Source organism: Drosophila grimshawi, unplaced genomic scaffold, assembly GCF_018153295.1.
Source record: "Drosophila grimshawi isolate 15287-2541.00 unplaced genomic scaffold, ASM1815329v1 contig_1377, whole genome shotgun sequence".
NCBI classification, from domain to species: Eukaryota; Metazoa; Arthropoda; class Insecta; order Diptera; family Drosophilidae; genus Drosophila; species Drosophila grimshawi.
In genome coordinates, this window is record NW_025062900.1 from 22071964 (window position 1) to 22092533 (window position 20570).

A 20570-nucleotide genomic window follows, 5' to 3' on the forward strand; every position below is an offset into this window, starting at 1 on the left:
CAGCAATAATATAAATGTACTGTTATTTGTTTATATGCATATTTAATTGTATCTGAATAAGTTTTTTTTTTTTTATATACAACACACATACTTTGTAATGTACGATAAATGTATGCTATAGATATATTTTTATGTTATATGTTTTTTGTATTTATTTGTATTTGTATATTATTTGATCAATAAGAAACCGAAACAATAAAATAATCTAAACAAATGTATATAAGTAATTAAGAAGTTGTTGTACGTATGTTCTTAATTGTAGTAGCATTATTTGTTTTTAGTCATGTTGAACGTCATATGTATTTCACACTAATCTATAAGCAATACTGCACCAGTATCGGAACTATAATCGAATCAAATCATTCAACTACGCAATCTTCAAGTATACAAAACTCCAGTAAATCTCATTCTGTAGGCCTAAAACTAAGTGTTGTCCGGTTGTTCGTCTGGGTCCGTCCATTTGTTTTTTTAATTTTTTTTGTTATCGTCAGTATTTGTCAGGTTTAGCTGTTCGAAGTTAAGATGTGCGTATTTACAGCAGGTCCAGCGTTATTTTTTCTTCAACATTTCCTCATTTAGTCAGCTTGCGTTAATCTAGGAACTCAAACCATTTAGTTTCCGGTTCGTCTGTCATTTAATTAGTCCGTATCCGTTTCGTATTATCTGCTCTTCTCTTGAAAGTTGCGTAATGCTAGTTTCCCTATTTGGGATCAAGTACCGAACTGGGCATATTGTTGCTTTTACACTAAATACACACAGCTCTTGTGGCTATGCGCTCCCTTATTTACGTGCATAATATATATATATATTTTTATTTTCTTATTTGTGAATATTACACGATGAACTCCAGCGGGAGTTGTGTTTCGAGTAAAACTCGTGGGTCAAAATGTTCCGTTGCGTCGAGCGCTAAATTTTTAGCTGTCCGTGCAGGTCAAGTTTTGCTGTTTCATTTTCATTTTGTATATCTACACCATCAATGAAATAGTATGTGGAAATAATAAGTTAGTTTCTGACCTTTAATCTCATACGAATGGTATGCATATAGTGTTGACGTAATTTCTAATATATTTATATATATATATATATGTATGTATATATATATATACACATATATATATATTTATATTTATATATATATATATATATATATATACATATTTTTTTTATTATATTTTTTATTATTAGTACTTGTATTATTATATAATTTAGTAGTTTTCATGTTATATGTAAGTTCCGTTCAATTTTCTACGCATGGTTGTTGTTTTTACACAATAAATTATTATTATGTCAAATATACATCAATAATTGTCTTTAATTTGTTTTACGCTTTTTACTACAATACATTTAGAGATTTGTTGTTTCTTCTTCTTTTATATTTTTAGTACACTTATTTAATTTGTTTGTCGAAGAACATTTGGAAATATTTTGCTGTAATTTGTATTTAATTAACACTGAAACTCTCTAATGAAAAAATGCACGCGGAAAAAATTAATTTCCATTTTTTGCGTCAAACTGTATATATTAATATTTAAGTACTTTCTACCACGTTAGTAAATTTTTGTGTTTTTCATTTGTTTTTGGAGTTTTTGCAAGCCCGAAGTTGTTGGTGGGCTTGCCACAGTTATTGTAATATTGTTTTTCATTTGCTTTTGTGTTGTGTGTAGTTTTTCTTTTTAATGAAATTTCATTTTTAACGAAGGAAATGCTAACAAATAAAATTTGCGTCTAGTTAAATTTGTTGGTATTTTCTTAATATTATTTAGTTGACATTTTGTTTTCAAAAAAGTTTATTTCAAACTACAATAACTCATTTTGGTTTTTCTTTTTGTTTGCATTATGTACTTTAACACCAACTGCTACAGAAAATGTTTATTATTCTTACACCGCTATTTTTTTTTAGTTTTTATTGCAGTATTTTTAGTGCCTGCTTTAACTCAATTCAACTTCTTCTTCGTCGTTTTTTGGTTTTTTGTTTGTTTTTTTTTTTAAATTTTTTTTTGGTTTTTGAATAATTTGCACTTATTTAACTAGTTTGTGTAATCTCGAGTCATTATTCTGTATCTTGAAGTCATTTGTATCTTTGTGGCTGTACCTTGTGGTGTATCGTGTAGCGTGTTATGCGGTAATTTGTATAAACCGCATTTAAACCATATGTTCATTTTTTAAGTCCTGTTTTACGTTTGCTATTAGTCCTTTTGAAACATTCAAAGGGTCGTGCCTGAGTATGGATTCATCTTGTTTGATAGTATTTTTTGTTTGTCATGTGTATGTGTGCTTTGTGTTTTTCTGTAATTAGTATATCTGTATGCTTCCAAAAGCATTAATTAAACAATTTTGTTGTTGTTATTCTAAAGCTTCGATTTCTAGATGTTGCTTTACTTAATATGTGTGTTACAATCCCTCCTAAACGCGATCCTTTTCGGGCAGCTCGCGATCCCAAACAATTTGCGACCAACGCTTCTAGCTGCCACAAAATCAGATGAGAAATATATGAGTTTAAAACGAGGCCCAGACATTGTTTGAAATCACTGCTCCTAAATTGATCTGCGTTTTAGAATTATTTTTCGTTTTTCGTTTGTAAATTATAAGTGTTAGGATCGGATTGAATGAACTGAATATAGTATAATTCGCATATGGTTTGGTAAAACAATATTCAAATATGTTTGTTCAAAGATACACGCAGATAGTATAGTTATCGATAAGTCATAAGATATATAAGTATTGACACTCATAATAAATATTATTGTATATGAATAATTTGTATACATATATATATTTGTTTTTATATATAATAATAAACTTGTATAATTAATTGTCATACACATCAATAGCGTCTTGTAGTTATATCTGGCTTCTTTGCGTTTGTAAATAGAACTTTGTGTTGTTTCTGTTTAGGTACAAATATTTCATTCATCCTATATGTATGTAGTTTATTCATATGTGTCATTTTGTATATGTATGTTGTATGTTGTATGTTGTATGTTGTGGATGCATGTATGTTTTTATGTGTGTTTGTGTTTGTGTTTCTGTTGTTTGGCTCTCTTGGCATATGTATACCACTTAGCCAGTTCGTATTTTGTTGTTCTTGTTGTCTTTCTCACTGGTTATTTCAAGCACATCGATTAGTGTAAGTGTATTCAGATGAAGCTTATGCCAACATCGATAAACGCGTAAGGTAAAATGCATTCATAATCGAATTTAAATGCTTAACAGCTACACATGTATAATATACTAGATGTATATAGATATATATAAATATTTCTTGTATATAACACTCAAATATGTTTGTATGTATATATGTTTCATATAATATAATCTGTGCATTAAGTGATGAACACCGCACGAGCAGAAACGCTTTAAAAAACCGCCGCCAGAAACGCATTTCAAATGTCACGGGCTGGTGTGTGCACAGGAAACAGCGTACTGGCCATGTGGCAAGCGATGCTGCAACGTTGCAGGCGTTGTTTAACTCTTGGTGCATTTGTGCGTAACTTAGGCTTTTCAATTTGTATTAGTAACTAAATGTGTATCCAACGCTAGCCGACCATAGTTTGCCTTTTTCGAACCTTCCTTGTGCTTATACCCAAAAATCATAAATTTGTTTAAAATATGTTTTAATCACTAGTTACTAATTAAATAAATCTAGACCCCCGAAACGCTGCAACAAACGTGATTTGAACTAAAAGTTGTTTTGTTTTTGTTATCATTTTTTTTTTTTTTTGGTTTGTTTTGTTTTTTTTATGTATTTGTTTTTGCCTACTTCTTGGCCGGCTGTGGCTCCGTTTTGGCCGGCGTTTTTTGCTCCTTCGGCGGCTCCTTTTCCTTTTTCTTCTCCTTCTCCTTGGCTGCCGCTGCAGCTGCTGCTTTGGTGCTGCTGGTGGGTGGCTCCTCTTCCGCGGCCTCCTGTGCCTTGTCCTCTTTAAGCGGCTCCTTCGCTGCGCCACTCTCCTTGTCCAACTCCCGCTTCTCGCCAGATGTATTCGCTGGCAGGGCCTTGAGTATCGCATGCACCTCCTCCGCGACAGCCATTAGCACAAACTCGAACTGTTGTCGGGTGGCCACCACTCCAGCTCTCTGATCCCTCAGATGCTCCAGAGTGGCGGCAATGTCGATTTCACGCGCTCCTTTGTTCATACGTCCCAGCACCAGATCCAGCAGGATATAGGATCCAGTGCGTCCCGCTCCAGCACTGCCGTGCACCACAATGGGACAGGAACGACCACGATACGACTTGTTCACTTTGCTGTGATATAAACAAAACAGAAATGATTGGTCCGATATAAAAGTTATATTATCAAAGGATCATCAACTGACCGTCTAAAGTCCAGGAGCGCCTTGGCCTGCGCCGGCACGCCCATCTGCGGCCAGGACAGGAAATGGAATTGGGTGACGGTGCGAGTTTCGCTTGTGCGCAGATTTTTCAAGTAGAAAGAACGTACGAGGTAATCATCACACCAAATGTGCTCACTAACCAAATGAACCTGAAATGAAATATGCAAGCTAGTTACTCAGTTTTGGTTAAGAGGTTTAAGGCAGCTCACCTCATAGATATGATAAACCTCGGCACCTTCTTCCGGCCAGTATCGCGCACAAGCAACCTCTCCATTCTCCTGCAGTCGACACAGGGCAACAATAACAACGGCGCCCTGCTCCCAAATCATTTGCCAGAAGTGCGCCAGTGTCGAGGGTAGCGGACCCTGGGCTGCCACATAGGCGGGTGCCCGCGGATCATGATCGGTCTGTTATGAGGGAGAGAGAAGAGATCAGATATCAGAGTCTATAAGAGCAAGAGATCTATAGAAGAGTACACCTTTTGTTACAGATCAACTCTATGAAAATTGTTACACCCGAACTACTCACAATTGTGGATGCATTCACATAATCCAGACCCTCAGCATTGGCCAAATGATTAAGCACAACCCGCGAATGATCATAGGGAAGCGGAGCGCCCGGACGATTGAAATTAGCACATTGCGGCTGGGAGGCGGCATCTCGAGCGCTGGGTTCCGCTTCATAGCGACACAGTGCCTCCCATTCGCGCTGCAATCGTCCCTTGTTGCGCAGATGATCCTCCATGTAGGACTGCAAGACGGGTAATTAGCTGAAGAACGGGAGGAGTGGGGGTCTACACATACCAGCACCATATGTCCAGTGGAGATGTCCATATTCGTCAGTGCTGGCTCCTCGCTCCACGATGAAGTGCTGGAGCGTGAGGATGGTGGTCGTGCTTCGTTCTCCTTGCTCAGCGATGTGATGCGTCCGCTGTGCGACTGGTCGGTAGTACCAGCACCGCCAGCACCAGAACCAGAACCACCATTGCCCGGCGTTGCGTTGCCATTTTTGCCGGCCATCCTTGCGCGACAGAGCTCCTGATAGTCCTTGCTGCAGCTCTCCGCGCCCGTCATACCCGATTGCAATCCACCCAGCTTATCACGCTTGCGATCATGCCGCTTGATCAGTATCAACGTGACAAAGATCACAATCACCGCCGCGGCACCTGCGCCGGCAAACATATAGGCCATAATGTGGGTCACATCCGGTCCCTGTTCGGCCAGCTCAATGTGCGACGCAGTGATGCTCGGATCTCGCAGATCCTTGACACGATCACCGACGCCGGCGTACAGCACATAAAAACCGACGCGCCGCTGGATGTTGTTCTTGACGCCGCGGTTCTCGTTGATGTAGCGTGCCACATCGGCGGCCGTCTTGCGATCGGGGTTGTTTGAGTCCACCCGGAAGCTTACTTCGTGTGGTTGAACGCTGCAACAAGTGTGATATTATTTTTAGCTTTAACAAAACTCTAGAATTCAATTGATTATTAAGGAAAGTCGCAATATTTGAATTAGAAATCAAGTTGGATGAGTCAATAAATTTCAAGGATTTAGATCAGTGCAAGTGGAAACATACGTTAAATAAGAAAAGTATCCCTGCATGTGTAGTATTTGCGCCAGCTCATTCATAATGCGCTGCCCATCGTACCAACTGTCAATGCTGCAAGAGAGAAGCATACAACAATGGATAAGTTAACACGGGATAAATGATTAAGATTTATTTGAAGTATTCGCTTACGGGTTCTTGACGAACACATGAGCATATTCAGTGTCTACGGTGTGCGGCGCATGATCCTCGTCCGAGTGTTGCTCCTTGATGACCTTCTTCTTCTTGTACGGCTCGTTGGAATCGCCGCCCTTGATATGCGCAGGCAGCACCTCCTTGTTGACATTGTCCGTCGGGCGTCGCGGCTTGTCCGTCTCCACTTGATTGCTCAGCTCTGCGGGTGGACCCAGCTGCGGTCCTGGCTTCTTCACATCCAACCGCTCGTGACGGGCAAAACCCAACATGTTGGCCAACAATGTTTGCTTCATGTCCGCTGGCTCATCCGCCTGCGCAGAGTCTTCGGAGAGCTGCTCGGGCAGCTGTGGCATCAGGAGCATGCCACCCTCGGTGTAGACGCGCTGATTGTGTTGGGCGCGCGGGAAGCTATTGGAGGCCAACATGGCCTCCTCCTCCAAGGGTGTCAGCGAATTTCGCCGCAAACTGGACTCCAATGCCAGCTCCTGTGCCTCCATTTGCTGATCCTGCGCTTCGTTGTCGTCTGGACGTCGCTTCACCAATTCGGGTGTTATCTGCTCGTTGGCCAACTCACGGAAGAAGGAGTGTGGAGCTACGCGTCGCTTCAGCGGTGCAAAGTTATCCGGAAAATATAGCTCACTGGACTCGTTCACCTCGTCGGGCATATAGGCTGGTGCTGGCTGCGGCTGATCTTGTTCCTGCTGCTGTTTCTGTTTCTGCTGCTGCTGCTGTTGCTGTTGCTGCTCGACAATCGCTTCCAGTTGATCCATCGCATTCGCTGGCTGCTGGTTGCGCTGATAGGGCTGCGGATCGGGCTCGGAGGCAGCCAAGATCTGATACAATTCCAGGCGATTCTGTTGCTCCGCCTTCTGGCTGGCATCCAGTTCGGCTAGACGCAATTGTTGTTCGCGTTCCATGCGCTGCCGCTCTGTATCGAGGAATGCATCCATTACACTTGGTAGCTCCAGTTGTGTGCTCTTTTCATGCCCCTCCAGCTTGCCAAAATGCTCCAGTTCGAGCGGATCATGACGCAAGCGACGACGTTCCTGCACCTGTAATTGTTGCAAGATGCTATCGAGACCGCCTTTCTGCAATTGTTTCTTGCTCATCGGATAAAGCTGCTCATGCTCCGGCTCATAGTAGTCCAGCTGCGGCTCCTGCTCGGGTGGTATGAAGCGTACGTATGCCAAAGCGCTTGCAGGATCAGCGTATTCGGGAGGCGATGGAGCTAAGTTCGCGCAGAGATTCGGCGGCAACTGTTGTTGTCGTTGCAGCGAGAACAGTGCTCCTTGGATGCGACACTGGACATAATGATGATCCCAGCCTAAGCCGGCGCCCTGAAGCTCCTCCAACATGGTGGCCAACAGTCGAGATTGGTCCTCGGTGAGTGGTGTCCTGTATAATAAATAAGAATTGTATTAACTCCATATGCTATTTACATTTACAATATTATGCATAATTGGCAACAAGGATAATTACTTCTCAATGTCCTCCACGTCGACTCCAGTGGTTGGTATGCACTTGCCAAAGATGTTGTCTGTGGAATGCAAATGATGCACAATTTTAATAGGCCTCGTAACTGTATTAATAGCCCATGTCTTACAATAGCTGCAAACATAACCTTCCGCTCTCTCTCTCTTTCTCTCTCTCTACCCGCTTCCCTACGTCTCCTGAATACATGTCATATCCCCCTCTGGGAACATTTTATTTTCACTCTGATTTACGAGCATTAAAATACATATCCTTGTGGCTTGTCTCGAACATCATTTGCATAATGTAAATGCGGACTGGGAGAAGAAACTGCCACCACAGTTCACTGGCATACAATACCTGTACAAACACTCCCATCTGTCTACATACACTGAGACAAATATTAGCTTTCCTGCCAATAATAGCATAAATAAGCCCTGTTTTCACAGACCTGGTATTAAGTTGTTATTCGCATAAATGAATAAATCAGATTTTCATAAGCATATAAATTTTATAAATTATTGCGCATTTTCTATGAAATTTCAAGCCAACATTTTTTAACAACACAAGTATAAAACACCCTTAATTAATTCCTAATTATGTAGTTAATTTGTTGTATATAAAATGATTTTAAACATATATTTAACATTTAATTTAGTTGAAATACTTAATCGATATGTAATTTGCAAAACTAAATTTATTAGCAATTTATTGCAAGTTATTTTTTAATGTATTCTAATATATTTTACCCATTAGTTTTTACATAAATAATTTCCAAATCAAAACACTAAATATTTTATGTTAAAACTGAAATTAATTTTCTGTTGAGTGTATATTTTTGGGTTTTGTGTGGCTGCGCGCTCATTTTCCCCCTTCTAAGGTCAATATTTCTTTTTCCTTTTTACCAATTTTCAAAACATTTTGCAGGTCTTCTCGTGCAGCAGCTGCAGCTGATGCAATTGTTCTCGCTACTTCTCCCCACAGCAGTAGCAATTCCAAAAATCGCACAGTGCTTGCATAAGTAATTGAGTGTGTTCTCGATAATGCACTGCCGTAGTCAACGCCTGCACTCAAACCATATTTCACTATTTGTTTGGGTCGCCTCCCCCGTTTTTGAATGCACTTGGTGCATTGTAGTGCTCGGCAAATACGCAAATATACTTGGGTTTGGACGGCTGCAAACAGAAATTTAAACCCAATTGTGAGCGTTGCATGTTGACCCACAATTGGAGTTTGTGGTATACCGAATCTAAAGCACATTTTGGCAATTGTATGGCAATCGTTTCCCTTTCCCGACAGGGGAGTGCCACAAGCACAGTTCTGTTTGTATGTGAAATCGTTTTAAATTGCATGGCGAGCCCCATTCGCATGTTACTGAGCACTTAGTGCAATTGAGAACCAGACCAGGTTTGAAAATAAGACCAGCCATTAGTTCAAATGTTCAAAAACAGAAGCGAACTGTACAGAAATGCCACAAGTGTGCTGCACTATGTTGTTCCCTAGCTCGATTGTTGTCTTACATTATTTACTTTGCTTTTAAAAATATCTTCAGTCTTCTTATTTCTCCCAATGATCATTTATTTAAATTTATAGTATCTAAAGCATCACAAGTAATCAGATATTCCTTGAAATTTAAGTACCGTCTCAACTCGTTATTTATTTGTAGTTAGCCAAAAGAAAAAATAAAAGAGCTGCAAATCCATTAACTGCAAGTAACCCTAAATATATGTATCGATTTCCATAAGCTCGCATTACCCATGTTTTATGTCATATTTCACAACTTATCAGTTGACAAAGACAGTCAGCTTACACTTCATAAACACAATCTGATGCTGTGGTTGGCTGTAGTCTATTGAGTTAATCGACTGTTTTCGCAGATAGTATCTTCACTTACCATCGTAGCAGACCTCGGTGTGGGATATGCAAAGCGTCCTAACAAACTGGCAGCCTGAAAGAAAAGAGAAGAAACCCAAAAAAAAAAAGACGACATGAAAGAGTTGTTAGCAAACATCAACAAAAAGAAAGAATGAAAAAAGAGAACAACAACAAGTTTCAGTTAAGACATAATGATGTGGTAAAAGCCAAATCACCATTACCATACTAAGCAAACCCGGGCAGAAACGCCAACCCTCAGACGCTTAAAAGCAGAACCCCTATTTCCAGAGCAGAGTTTTGGCACGTCGCCATTTTGTCGGTGCGTGTTTGTTATTGTTGTTGTTGGTGTCATGTGCCACTTGCCTGGCTCGTGGCTAAATAAACGCTTTTTACGAGCATGTCGCACATGACACACACACACATACACACACACAGACTCACACACACGCATACAAGCCAGCAACATCAACAAACAAGGCACAACTACAACATATTGCTCACACCAAAGATTGATGCTTAGTCAAATGTCTCTTGTCGCCACACGGTTTTATGTGCACAGGGTATTAAAAACCTGAGAAAGACTGCTGGCTCTTAATTAATTTGTAATATATTACTAATATTTTTCACATCGCGCCAAGGCTGTTCTTGAAAAACATTTTTTTTTCTCCAGGTATGCGTGTAATTCTGGGTAACCCATTTTAAACATCAGGTAATTGATATAGGAATGATCACTCAGTTTTTAAATTAATAATTAAAAGTTGATTGACTTTGTAGCTGCAAACCAGTTTGCAAGGGTATTGTAGTAGTCTGTTCACGTTGTGGCTGTTGCTTCTGATGCTGTGACGTCAAAACCCGCAGCTGAGTTTTCGGCAGCGTTGCGTGTGCCTGGAAATTGTGGCACTTTCTAGTCGTCGGCTTTGAGCCAAGCTAAACTCACGTAGGGGATGTCAACGCCTGTCATTACACAGTCCGCACCCCCCAAACAACTTTTTTTTGTTGTCAACAGCTTTGTGTCGTCTTCATTTCTTCTTTTATTTTTTTTGGTTTGGGTAGGCTTTTTCAACTTTTGCTTGTTGACGCACAAACATTTCTTGGCCATTAATTAAGCCGCAGTAATTTGTGTGCGGGTAACCACCAAAACCGTAGTTTCCCAGCAACCCACCATGACCCAAACCGTAAATTTCGCTGTTTCTGCAACGTTCTCAAGCGTTTGTTTTTAATTGTTGTATAATTGCAGCCCGGCCGATGTGAAAACTTAATCTCTATAGGGCCAGTGGTTATACCCTGTAGTATGTTTGCAATTTAAATTAACGAAAGAAAAATCTTTTGAAAGCTATACAAAAATATTTATCATTTAATAAACCTGAAAAGTATCTAAAAAAAAAAACAGTTTACTGTGAGAAAATGAATTATATAGGCTCTTGTAGGCAATAACAACTCACATTTAAAATCATTGAATTGTATGATTAATTGAACAACCAAAATCCTTCACAGGGCATTTTACAGTCGATTTCTCAGCTTCTGGTTCGGTGGGGCTGAACCTTCTCTGATAAGCGACTAAAATTAATATGCATAATTTAGCCATTTTCACACCATCACAATTTATATGTGGCTTCGCGACACAAAAAGTGTTGCCTAATTTGCGGAGCTGGCTAAACGAGTGGTGACATTTGTCAGACGAGTGATGTCAATGAGATAACTTAAGTGGCCGTTAAAAGCAATCAAGCAGATCGTCAAGTACCAGAATATCTTTTGGCACATTCTTTGCTATATTTTTCGCCCGCTTTTAAGGACACTATCAAATGTCAAATTGCGGGCAATTTTATTGTACACCCAACACTAACATTATTTGGTCAAATGACAGCACTAAAGAATCGCACTAGTTTTGTGCATTGTCAACTAGACAGATTGAAGCGTACTCCATTGTTGGGGCAATATTGTCAATAAAGGAAGCTTGTCAATATCTGTCAAATGGGGCCAATGAAGAACGTGGCATGTGGTACGTGACCGACAGTTGCAATGTGGCACGAAGCAAATGTTATGCCACCTCGAAAACCATTTTTTCTCAGTCTAATTGGTTTTTCGTCATAAGCGTCGGACAGTTAACAAAACACAAGCTTTATACTAAACAACCTGTAATTTAAGCTTTATACTCTAAATATTTTGTTTTAGACTTTACTTTATATCCTTTTCAATATTTTGCTCCATGTTTTTTGCGGAACTTCCTACAATTTAAGCCTTATTCACTCCATATTTGCAGGAAATATCTTAAATCCCGCACACGACTCTTAATACCCTTCGCTCTCTCCAGCATGTCTGTCAACATTGTTGCAAGGACTCGAAAAATAAATCACGCCCCACATCAAAGTCCAATAAGCAGTGTCCTTAGCCAAGGCTCATAAATATGCATGCTCATGTCCTGGGCTGTGCATGTGTCTAGCTGCCAATGCTTTTCACGATAAGGCAGCGCCCGCAACGGCGTATGCGCAATATTCAACATTTTCCTCTGCCACCTACGCCATGAAAATGTGCCATGAAAATGGTGCAGTTCACTTGTGGTCGATGGGAGATCTGGTCACAAAATGGCCTAATGCATAGGTGGATAGGCAATAAAACAAAACGAGACTAAAAGCCCTAATGCCCACAGCAAATGCGTTGCAACGACTAGCAAATTGCCCCACTCTGAACCCATTTCAACTTCACTCACTCGCACTCGCATTCTCCCTCTATTTGCCTCTTTTTTATGAGCTGCAACTTTAAGTTTCTATGCGCTCGATTTGTTCGACAAAATGCGTGAATCCTTTGGAAGTGGCGTTTAAAAAAAGTGAAGTGCAGCTCTCGGGGCTGTTACGGCAAGTAAATTGAACTCTTGCTAAAGGACGGTAAGCGTTAAAGAGATACGGTAGAACTTGCCCATATATATTCGTCACTATGACGGGCTTAAATTATAAGCTTCATATAGTTTATATATACATAACTTTTTCAAATGAACTCATTACATAACTAGCCGTTAATTTATCAAATAGAATTGAAATCTTATAATAATATTCATAGTACAGTATTCCATTTAATTTATTTTAATTTGTTTCAAGCTGCAATTAAAGCCAATCTAGCCTAGAATATTCATAGTACAATATGTTTCAATTTAATTTATTTTAATTTGATTCAAGCTGCAATAAAAGCTTTATAGGTACTTTAATATTCAACACATTAAGTGCCTTTTCAATGCCTAACCTGAAAAATTCACAGTATAAAAAACTTTTTTTATAAATGCATACTTTGCGAAAAGTAGAAAGTGGCAAACAAATTTGTTGTTTATCAAAATTCCTTACGAATTTGGGAGATTACTTTCGCAGATTCCCCAGCCAGTCTCAAAGGTTGTATAAGCAATGATTTCTAACTTTTTTAATTAAGCAAAACATTTCCCTTTTATAATCAAATATGATTTGGACTTGTGCTCAAAAGCATTGACCCTTCTTTTAAGGTGTAAATAAATGTTGTTTTCAACAGTTCTTCATCACTGTTGCATATTAATTTAATTTGGTTTTGGTTGAAGTGGCAGAAGCAAAAAGAAATCTTAGCTTTATTGCCTAGTAAATACTCATTTAATAATGGGAAGAATTATGCGAAAAATTCTGAGCACATTAGCGAGACATAAACTTAAATTACAATTGTAGTCATTTTCAAATTTCGACTGCAGCAACAAAAAGCCAGAATAACAAATCAAAATCGGGCATCCCATTCCAATATCAGCATAATGCCACGCCCCCCACCTGCAACGCCCAGTCGATTACGTCACGCCCATCGCTCATTCATTGTGACCGTTGTGGATAGATCTTCCATTTGATTGATACGTTGGCGCCGGGGCTCGAATGCCTGTTAACGAGCTGGAACGAGAAACTGGAGGAAATCAAGGAAGACAGAGAGAAAGAGAGAGAGGAAGAGAGAAAAAGAGAGAGAACGGGAAGGAGATAGAGGGGAGGATTCTGGGTGGCATTTGAAACAGAAGCTGTGAGAGTTGTTCCAGCGGTAACTGTTGCTCTGTGGCTGGAAGCAAGAACGTCTCTATGGAACTGGTCCTGACATTATTTTCTACACATAAATTATGGCAATGGTTCGCAAACAACGAAGCGACCACAACAATTTAATAAATTCTGCCGCAAGACAAAATTGAAAATTCCAACACCCAACACACCCACCACCCCCTGCACCCCCTGCACCCTACCTCAATGAATTGTGAGCAGCGTCAATTGAGGCTGGCAGCATCCACAGGGTGCTCCGCATTTTTGATTGATGTCCACGGCCATGCATATTTTAACACAATCCTGCTAGCGAGGTCCTAGGTCCCAGATCCCAGTTTCTGTTTCTGGTTCAGGTTCAGTTTCTAGGCAGCTTTGCCTGTTTACTCAACCGACCCTCTGTCGGGGACCTGCACCGCTGCTATTTGCTTTCGGGTCAAGGAATTTTTAAAAGATTTTCATTTCATAACAGCATTTTTTTCTGTCCACCCACACGTGTGAGCGGAGGTGCAAGGGTGGCAGGGCTAACGTGTGGTATGTGTGATGTGCAAAATAATAAAAAAAAAATATGAAACCGCGGCATTTCTTATGGGCGGATGAGCGGCACTGTGGTTCCTGTTATAAATTATTCCATATCAATTTTGAGCAAATAAAAATTGTAAAGCAAATATATTGGATCAGAAATTAAATTGAATATTTTGTTGGACAAAATTGAAAATGAAATTCAATCTTTATTCTCCAGTGATTTCATTGATTGCTTTCAAAGGGTTGAAAGAAAGGTATAACTTCCTTTTGCAGAAATTAAGATTAAAAGATTATTTTATTATATTTGTTTTGTAATTTTAACATGAAATTAGGGTGCATTAAGTTATACATTCATTCGCAAACCTTTCCTAAAAAATCACTGTAGCTTAGAACCACTGTGCAGTCGTGCGTGTGCTTTAATGCGAGTTGTTGCTGTAGATGCTTTAATGATGTTGTTCCGGGGGCATTCACATAAAAAAGAAAAACGCTCGACAACGTGTGTCAATGGCTAGGACAAGCAACAAGGCTAACATAACATGGCCAGAAGAGGAAGATCATTGGGGCGAACAACAACTGTCAGGGACGAGCACACAAAGCAAAATAAATAATAATAATAATAATAATAATAACAGGGCGACCATTAATCGTGACAAAGACAAGAGCCGAACCGAACCAAACCAAAGAGGAGCAAATCAGAGCGCGGCCACTGGCAATCTGAGTAAGCCAAAGGCAAGAAGGGAAATGTCAAAGGAGGGGCAACGGACAAAGGAGAGAAGGTAACGAAAACATGCAATACAAGAAATGATAGACACAAAGCTGTGTGCGAGTGGTGCCTAGCTCGTTAAAGGCCCACATAACAAGACATACGAGCCGTCAGTTATGCCACTCCTCCAACATCCCCCGCCCTCAACCCAAACTTACACTGACTACTGCGTACGTATGTGCCTCACTTAGCATTTAATGCTTTGCCGCACACATGCGCCACGCAGCAGCCCAGCTCAAAAGCAAAAGCAAACAAACAAATAGAACATAATGATGCCAGGACGCAGTGGATGGTGGGTGCAGTGCCTCCATCTACGGGCAGCTGTCTAATGCCGTGCAGCTGCTTATGGGCTTAGTTGCAGCAAAACAACGGGAACAACAAGTATAAAAAGTTTTCTTTAATGTGTTAAAGTTTTAATACCCTTATGAAAGTGTTAACAAAATACATGATAAGTCAGTTATACGATGAAATCTTTTCAAAGAGATGATATATACACTTTGAAAAATATCGACATGAATTTTAAGAAATCACAACACGCGGGTTCAAATCGCTGTAAAATCCTTTATGTTTAATAATAATATAGGAAACAAAATAGCTAATTTTGTGTAAAAATTCTCTGTGCACATCTTTTAAAATAAAACACCGAGAAATTTCAGAAATATACTTGCTGAATAATAACAGGAGTTACCCTTTGTGCCAAAAGTATGACGATTTTCTAATATTCAAAATTAAATACATCCAATAATTGCTTTTAGTTTTATTTTAATGAGCTCCCACAGTATAGAATCTTATGTAAGCGAGTGTTCCTTGAATTTGGTTAAGTTCTTTAGACGACAAACCCCTTAGACATATTTTACAACATATTCGTCATGCACCGAACAAGCAAAAAAAAAACTCATGCAGCTTTCTGTTAACTCGGCTTGCGGCATGCTTTTGTAGAGACTTTTTGTTGCAAGCTTATGAAGTGTAAATAAGCAGCGGTATTTCACAGCAGCAACAAATACTGAGACAACACTGACAGAAGGCAAATGCAGCATGACGAGGAGCGGCTAAACGGGCACAATTTTGCCAGTCTTGTTTTCATGACTTTCAGCTTCAACGCTCGCTGGCAATTCCTTTTGGGCTGGCTAAGCACTTTTTCATTTTGTATGCTGATTTATGCGCACTCATTTAATTCATAAATTTTGAAATGTTCAGGACATGCCTGACTGTACTGAATGCTGTCCTGTTGCGGCTGACCCCGCTGGGACACGTCAGCCTTTTGCCTAGCGGCTCTGATTTATCTAGCGGAATTTTGTTGGCCAACAAAAATGTGTTGGCCTAAAACAGCCACAAATTTAGCACGCAATTAGGCGGCCAAGTTGCACACTTCAAATGAACGTGCCGCATAAATATGAACTTTTTTTTATGCTCTGTTCTTTTCCTTTTGTCTGTGGGCCGAAAATATAAATTGAGTGTGGCAGCAACAAGCGGCAGATTAAACACATAAAGCTCGTCCTTGCAGCAGTCTCACAAAAGTGACTAACCACAGTGCACTGAAGTATAAACACCAGGGACCGCATATTCTGCTGACTGCTTTCATTTGTCTTGTGCCTGTTTGCCACAGTGGCCAATGCGACAAGGATGTCCTTAAACTGAAAAGTTGTATGCCTTAAATTAACATTAAAGAGAGTATTAAACTATTGCCAATAAATTTTAAACAGCAACTGAATATATTACTTTAAATCTTGTGAAAAGTTGATATGCAAAATAAAACTCTAAATGAGTTATTTCATTGCTGTTATAAAATTTAAGTTCTCAACAAATCAGTATTAAATAATGATTTTGTCCGGGAGAACAATATTTTCTTCTTCTTTTGCATAAAGGCAAATTGATGAGAAGTTTTTTACGTTCCAAACGAACTTATCAGTTGAATGCATATTCTGGCCAATTTATCGAGCATCTCTTTGGCTGCTATACAATCTTCTATTTTCCTATTGCGTTCTCGGTAAGTAATTGTGTGTAACTTATTTGATATTCGAAGTATTGCATTTTCCCAGAAATGCCTAATGAAAATTTATTACAGCTTGACAAGCATCGTCTATGCTGCTCAAAACTATCCTATGCTATTGCTGGGAAATTACAATTTTCTTGATGAAAGCTGTCATCCACAGTGACTTCTGACCGAAAGTTTGTGGAAATTTCAATTGAAATTAAATGGAAACGCGACGCCAGACGCGTTGCTTGATTGCAATCCAATACGCAGTCAAATACAAATGAAAATGCCAAATGGAAAATCAAAATTCAGATATTATGCTTGATTGTTGGCCGCCAGCCGAGAAGCCAGGAGATAGCTTCAATGTCATCGTGCATTTCGCCAGTCAGCAAAGGATATTAGGCAACGACTTGCTGCATAATACATAGAGAAGAAGATTTATGTCAGAGAGGCAGAAAAGACGAGGCAGGTGGGTGGGGCTGCTGTATTTAACTGGCTGCTTGCATAAGAAGCAGCATTCTCCTTCTTGTGCATGCAAATTTCCAGGCAATTGGCTTTATGAGGCTTTTAAACAAATAAATCCCCGAGATACCTGCATGATCCTAGCTAAGCACTTCCTCTTCTCGAGCCATTTAATTAAATCCAAAAACGCATTTCTTCGCTTAATGTGCAATTAAGTAGTTTGGCAAATTGCCATAAAAAAAATTATACACAAATCTTTATTGCTTATTATTTTGTGCACATTCCTCACCATTGTGCTCTCCTTCTAATTTGTATTTGGATTCTGCTTTTAATTTGCACTCGCTCCTATCCCCTAAAAGCTCTGCTTTCGCTTAAGACAAAAGAATTACTCATGAATTTTCATTAATTTGCACAGCGCGCTTCATCGTTATTTGCTGCCTACACTGCATCCCGCTCCTTCACCTTCTCCCTCTCCCAATCCCTGCCCCTTGCCCTATTTCGGATGTTTTTCTTTTTCGCTTGTGCTTTTCGGCATAAAAATTCATTAGATATTTCTACATAAATTAAAAGCAACAAAAACAACATCGACATTGTACTCAGGGTTAGAATATTTAAGAGCACAAGGTCCTGAAAGATTATTGATTTAAGAATTAAATTTCATCTATATTAATTTCTGAAAATTAACTCGATTATTCAGACTTTTACAATAGACTCAGATCTTCGACTGTTTAGCTTAAGTGCTTTTTAAAAATGGTCATACCAGATGTGGATCCAAAATGGTATGAAATAATTATCAACATTGTCTGATTCTAACAGTCAACAGCTTAATGCAATTTTCACAACATTAACCCTTTTCAATACATTACCCATTAATATATTATGACATTGACTTTGAACTAAAAACAAACTTAAATTGCGGCCATATGGCGACACATTTAGTTAATTGGCTTTCAAATCAAGCTGGCAAACTGAGAAATGTAAGTCAATTTGCGAAAGCAATAAAAGTTGAAAATATACATATATCCAAAATGGATTTTCGTTGTAATTTTTTTATAATGATGTTAACAGTTCTTTGGGCAAGTGTATTAAAAAGCACTAATTATTAAAAATTAACCCTTATTTGAAGTAATTTGAATCAATGCAAATAATTACAGGTGATACAAGATTTTTTTCAATGTTACTCTGATGACCAAATGTAATTTATTTATTTATTTATCGTGGGGCTGTGCAAATAATGGCGTTTGGCTGGATGCAGATAAATCAAATCATTAGCACAAAAGGTGAAGGTCGCCAGAACGAAAGGCAACAGAGATGGGGTTTGGGGTTAATAGAGAAGGGGCTGCTGTTTGAGCTTGTAATGGGTATTTATGCCAAATTAAGGACGCCCCATGGAGAAGGCGCCCACACACTCATTTATGTGCTTGTGTGTGGGTATGTGGGTGTTCACCATATGCCATCTAGTTGCGAAAAACATAAAAATCCAATTCTTATTAAATTTCCAGCACGCCCGAGAAGCCGAGCCTAGGGCCAAAGCAAATACCAAGGCGTGGCACCACAAATACACAAGCATACATACACAGTAAACAATTTGATAATTAATTGGCTCTTATTGTTTACTAAGCAGTAACGTATTTAAAACAAAAATAGAAGCTTACATTTTTTGAATATCGTGAACCAAATAAGTATCTTGTGGTAAAAATAAATGATTCAGAATTTTGTAAAGATTAATGGTTTGATATAGAAATGGCTAGAAAGTTATATTTTAACTAAGCATTTTTTACTGTGTATATACATGTGTGTGTCCCCCTTTACAAGTAAGTTTCCCACATACACAGCTGCTGGTGGCTTCAATGAATTTTACATGTTTTTTGTGTTTTGTTTTTATGCAACAGCCACCGGCTCCCCACAAGCAAGTAGGCAACATGCAAATACAAGTCAAAGCACACACACCCTCTACACACTTATATATATATATATATATATATATATATATATATATATACACATAAGTACCAAGTATATAGAGAGCTGGCATGTACGGAATGTACATCAATACACATTTAGTTGACTTTTGGTTTCTTGTTTGCTTAGTTTTTGCACGAGTTGCTTATGTTTAGGCTGGCAGTGGGGGCAGTTTACTGAGTTTACTTTTTGTTACACCTTGCAGCCGGGTGAACGATATTACCATGAAATTAACATTTATTTGCTTTGGCATGGCATGCCAGAAATCGCCTCATTGCCACCATTGCTTACGTTTTCTGTTGAATACTTTGCGGCGCGGCAATAAATACATTTGCATATATTATGCAACATATGAAAAGTGCTCGTAATTTTTAGTGTGGCTTGTTGTTGTTATTGCGGTGGTTGGCTGTGAGTTTTTGCGCCCGCCAAATGGGCTTGCAACTCGTCCTGTATATTCTCAACTTCTACTGCTGATCCTGGTCCAGAGCCGCCGGCAAATTAAGCAAACAAAAAGATACACTTCAAAAGCGAACCCAAAACAAAGTGCCAACCAGAAAGTAATTGCTCGCATTATGCCAGCGGGCAATGACTAAATTTAAATGTATGTGTGTGTGACTATCACGCCCATAGCAATATGCTAAATATGAACAAGTACACAGACTCAAAAATATGAAAAGAAATTAGAGATGGTCTGATTACCTAATGTGATACCCAGTGAAAATGCTCAAAGGATAGATATGATAGACATTTGATATGACTTGAAGCTTAATCTTCATATATATATATTGATCGCTTTTTCATAATATTCCGTAGTCAAAAATGTTACAACAAAAATGATGTATTATGTGGGGAAGATGTAAATTTAGATTTGTACCATCTGATTTTTAGCAACAGAGCTATGCTGAACTCCCACTGTTGATTGCTTGATATAATAAAATCTTCGTGTTTCCTCTGTTTCTTTTGTTGGTCGCGACATTTCTGTGCTTAATATGCCAAATGTGATTGTGTGCTTGAGTGTGTTTGTGTATGCTTTCCAAGTCTGTGCGCAATATGTGAGCAATTTTACGCATATTTGCACTTCGCTGTGGCATATTCCACACGCATATGGATATATATATGTAATCGTCCTTATATGTGTATTTATGGATATGTATAGCTGCAATATTTACGATGATACGTTAATTTTGATGGCGTGCCCGCTGGCAATTTGGCGGCCAATTTCAAGCTATACTTATTATAACACATATCATTTTTATGCATCTTTATGATGATTACGGATATTAGTCATTAGTCCCGCTTTTGTATCTTCCCCCCCATTATTGATGAGCTCTTCTTACTACCTTGCGGCTGATTGATTCCAATTCTATATTTGAGGCTGCCATTTCAAGGACTATAAAGTAAACTTATTATTAATTCTAGCTGCGACTGTCAGCTCAACTTTTTTTTC

At 39.0% G+C, this 20570-nt stretch overlaps 1 protein-coding gene across 2 annotated transcripts in view; it reads right to left on the bottom strand.

Annotated features, from left to right (window-relative positions):
- Positions 1-2982: 2982 nt before the first annotated feature.
- The window catches only part of LOC6566749 (receptor-type tyrosine-protein phosphatase-like N), a 49157-nt gene continuing 31569 nt past the window's right edge, over positions 2983-20570 (bottom strand). For both annotated transcript variants that reach the window (XM_032739721.2, XM_032739720.1), the window contains 9 exons: positions 9437-9490; positions 7552-7609; positions 6070-7467; positions 5908-5991; positions 5136-5760; positions 4861-5082; positions 4542-4739; positions 4315-4481; positions 2983-4243 (listed from right to left, as the gene is read on the bottom strand). In XM_032739721.2, the coding sequence (XP_032595612.1) occupies positions 3757-4243; positions 4315-4481; positions 4542-4739; positions 4861-5082; positions 5136-5760; positions 5908-5991; positions 6070-7467; positions 7552-7609; positions 9437-9490 (3293 nt within the window). In that variant the 3' untranslated portion in view covers positions 2983-3756. The remainder of the gene's footprint in view (positions 4244-4314; positions 4482-4541; positions 4740-4860; positions 5083-5135; positions 5761-5907; positions 5992-6069; positions 7468-7551; positions 7610-9436; positions 9491-20570) is intronic.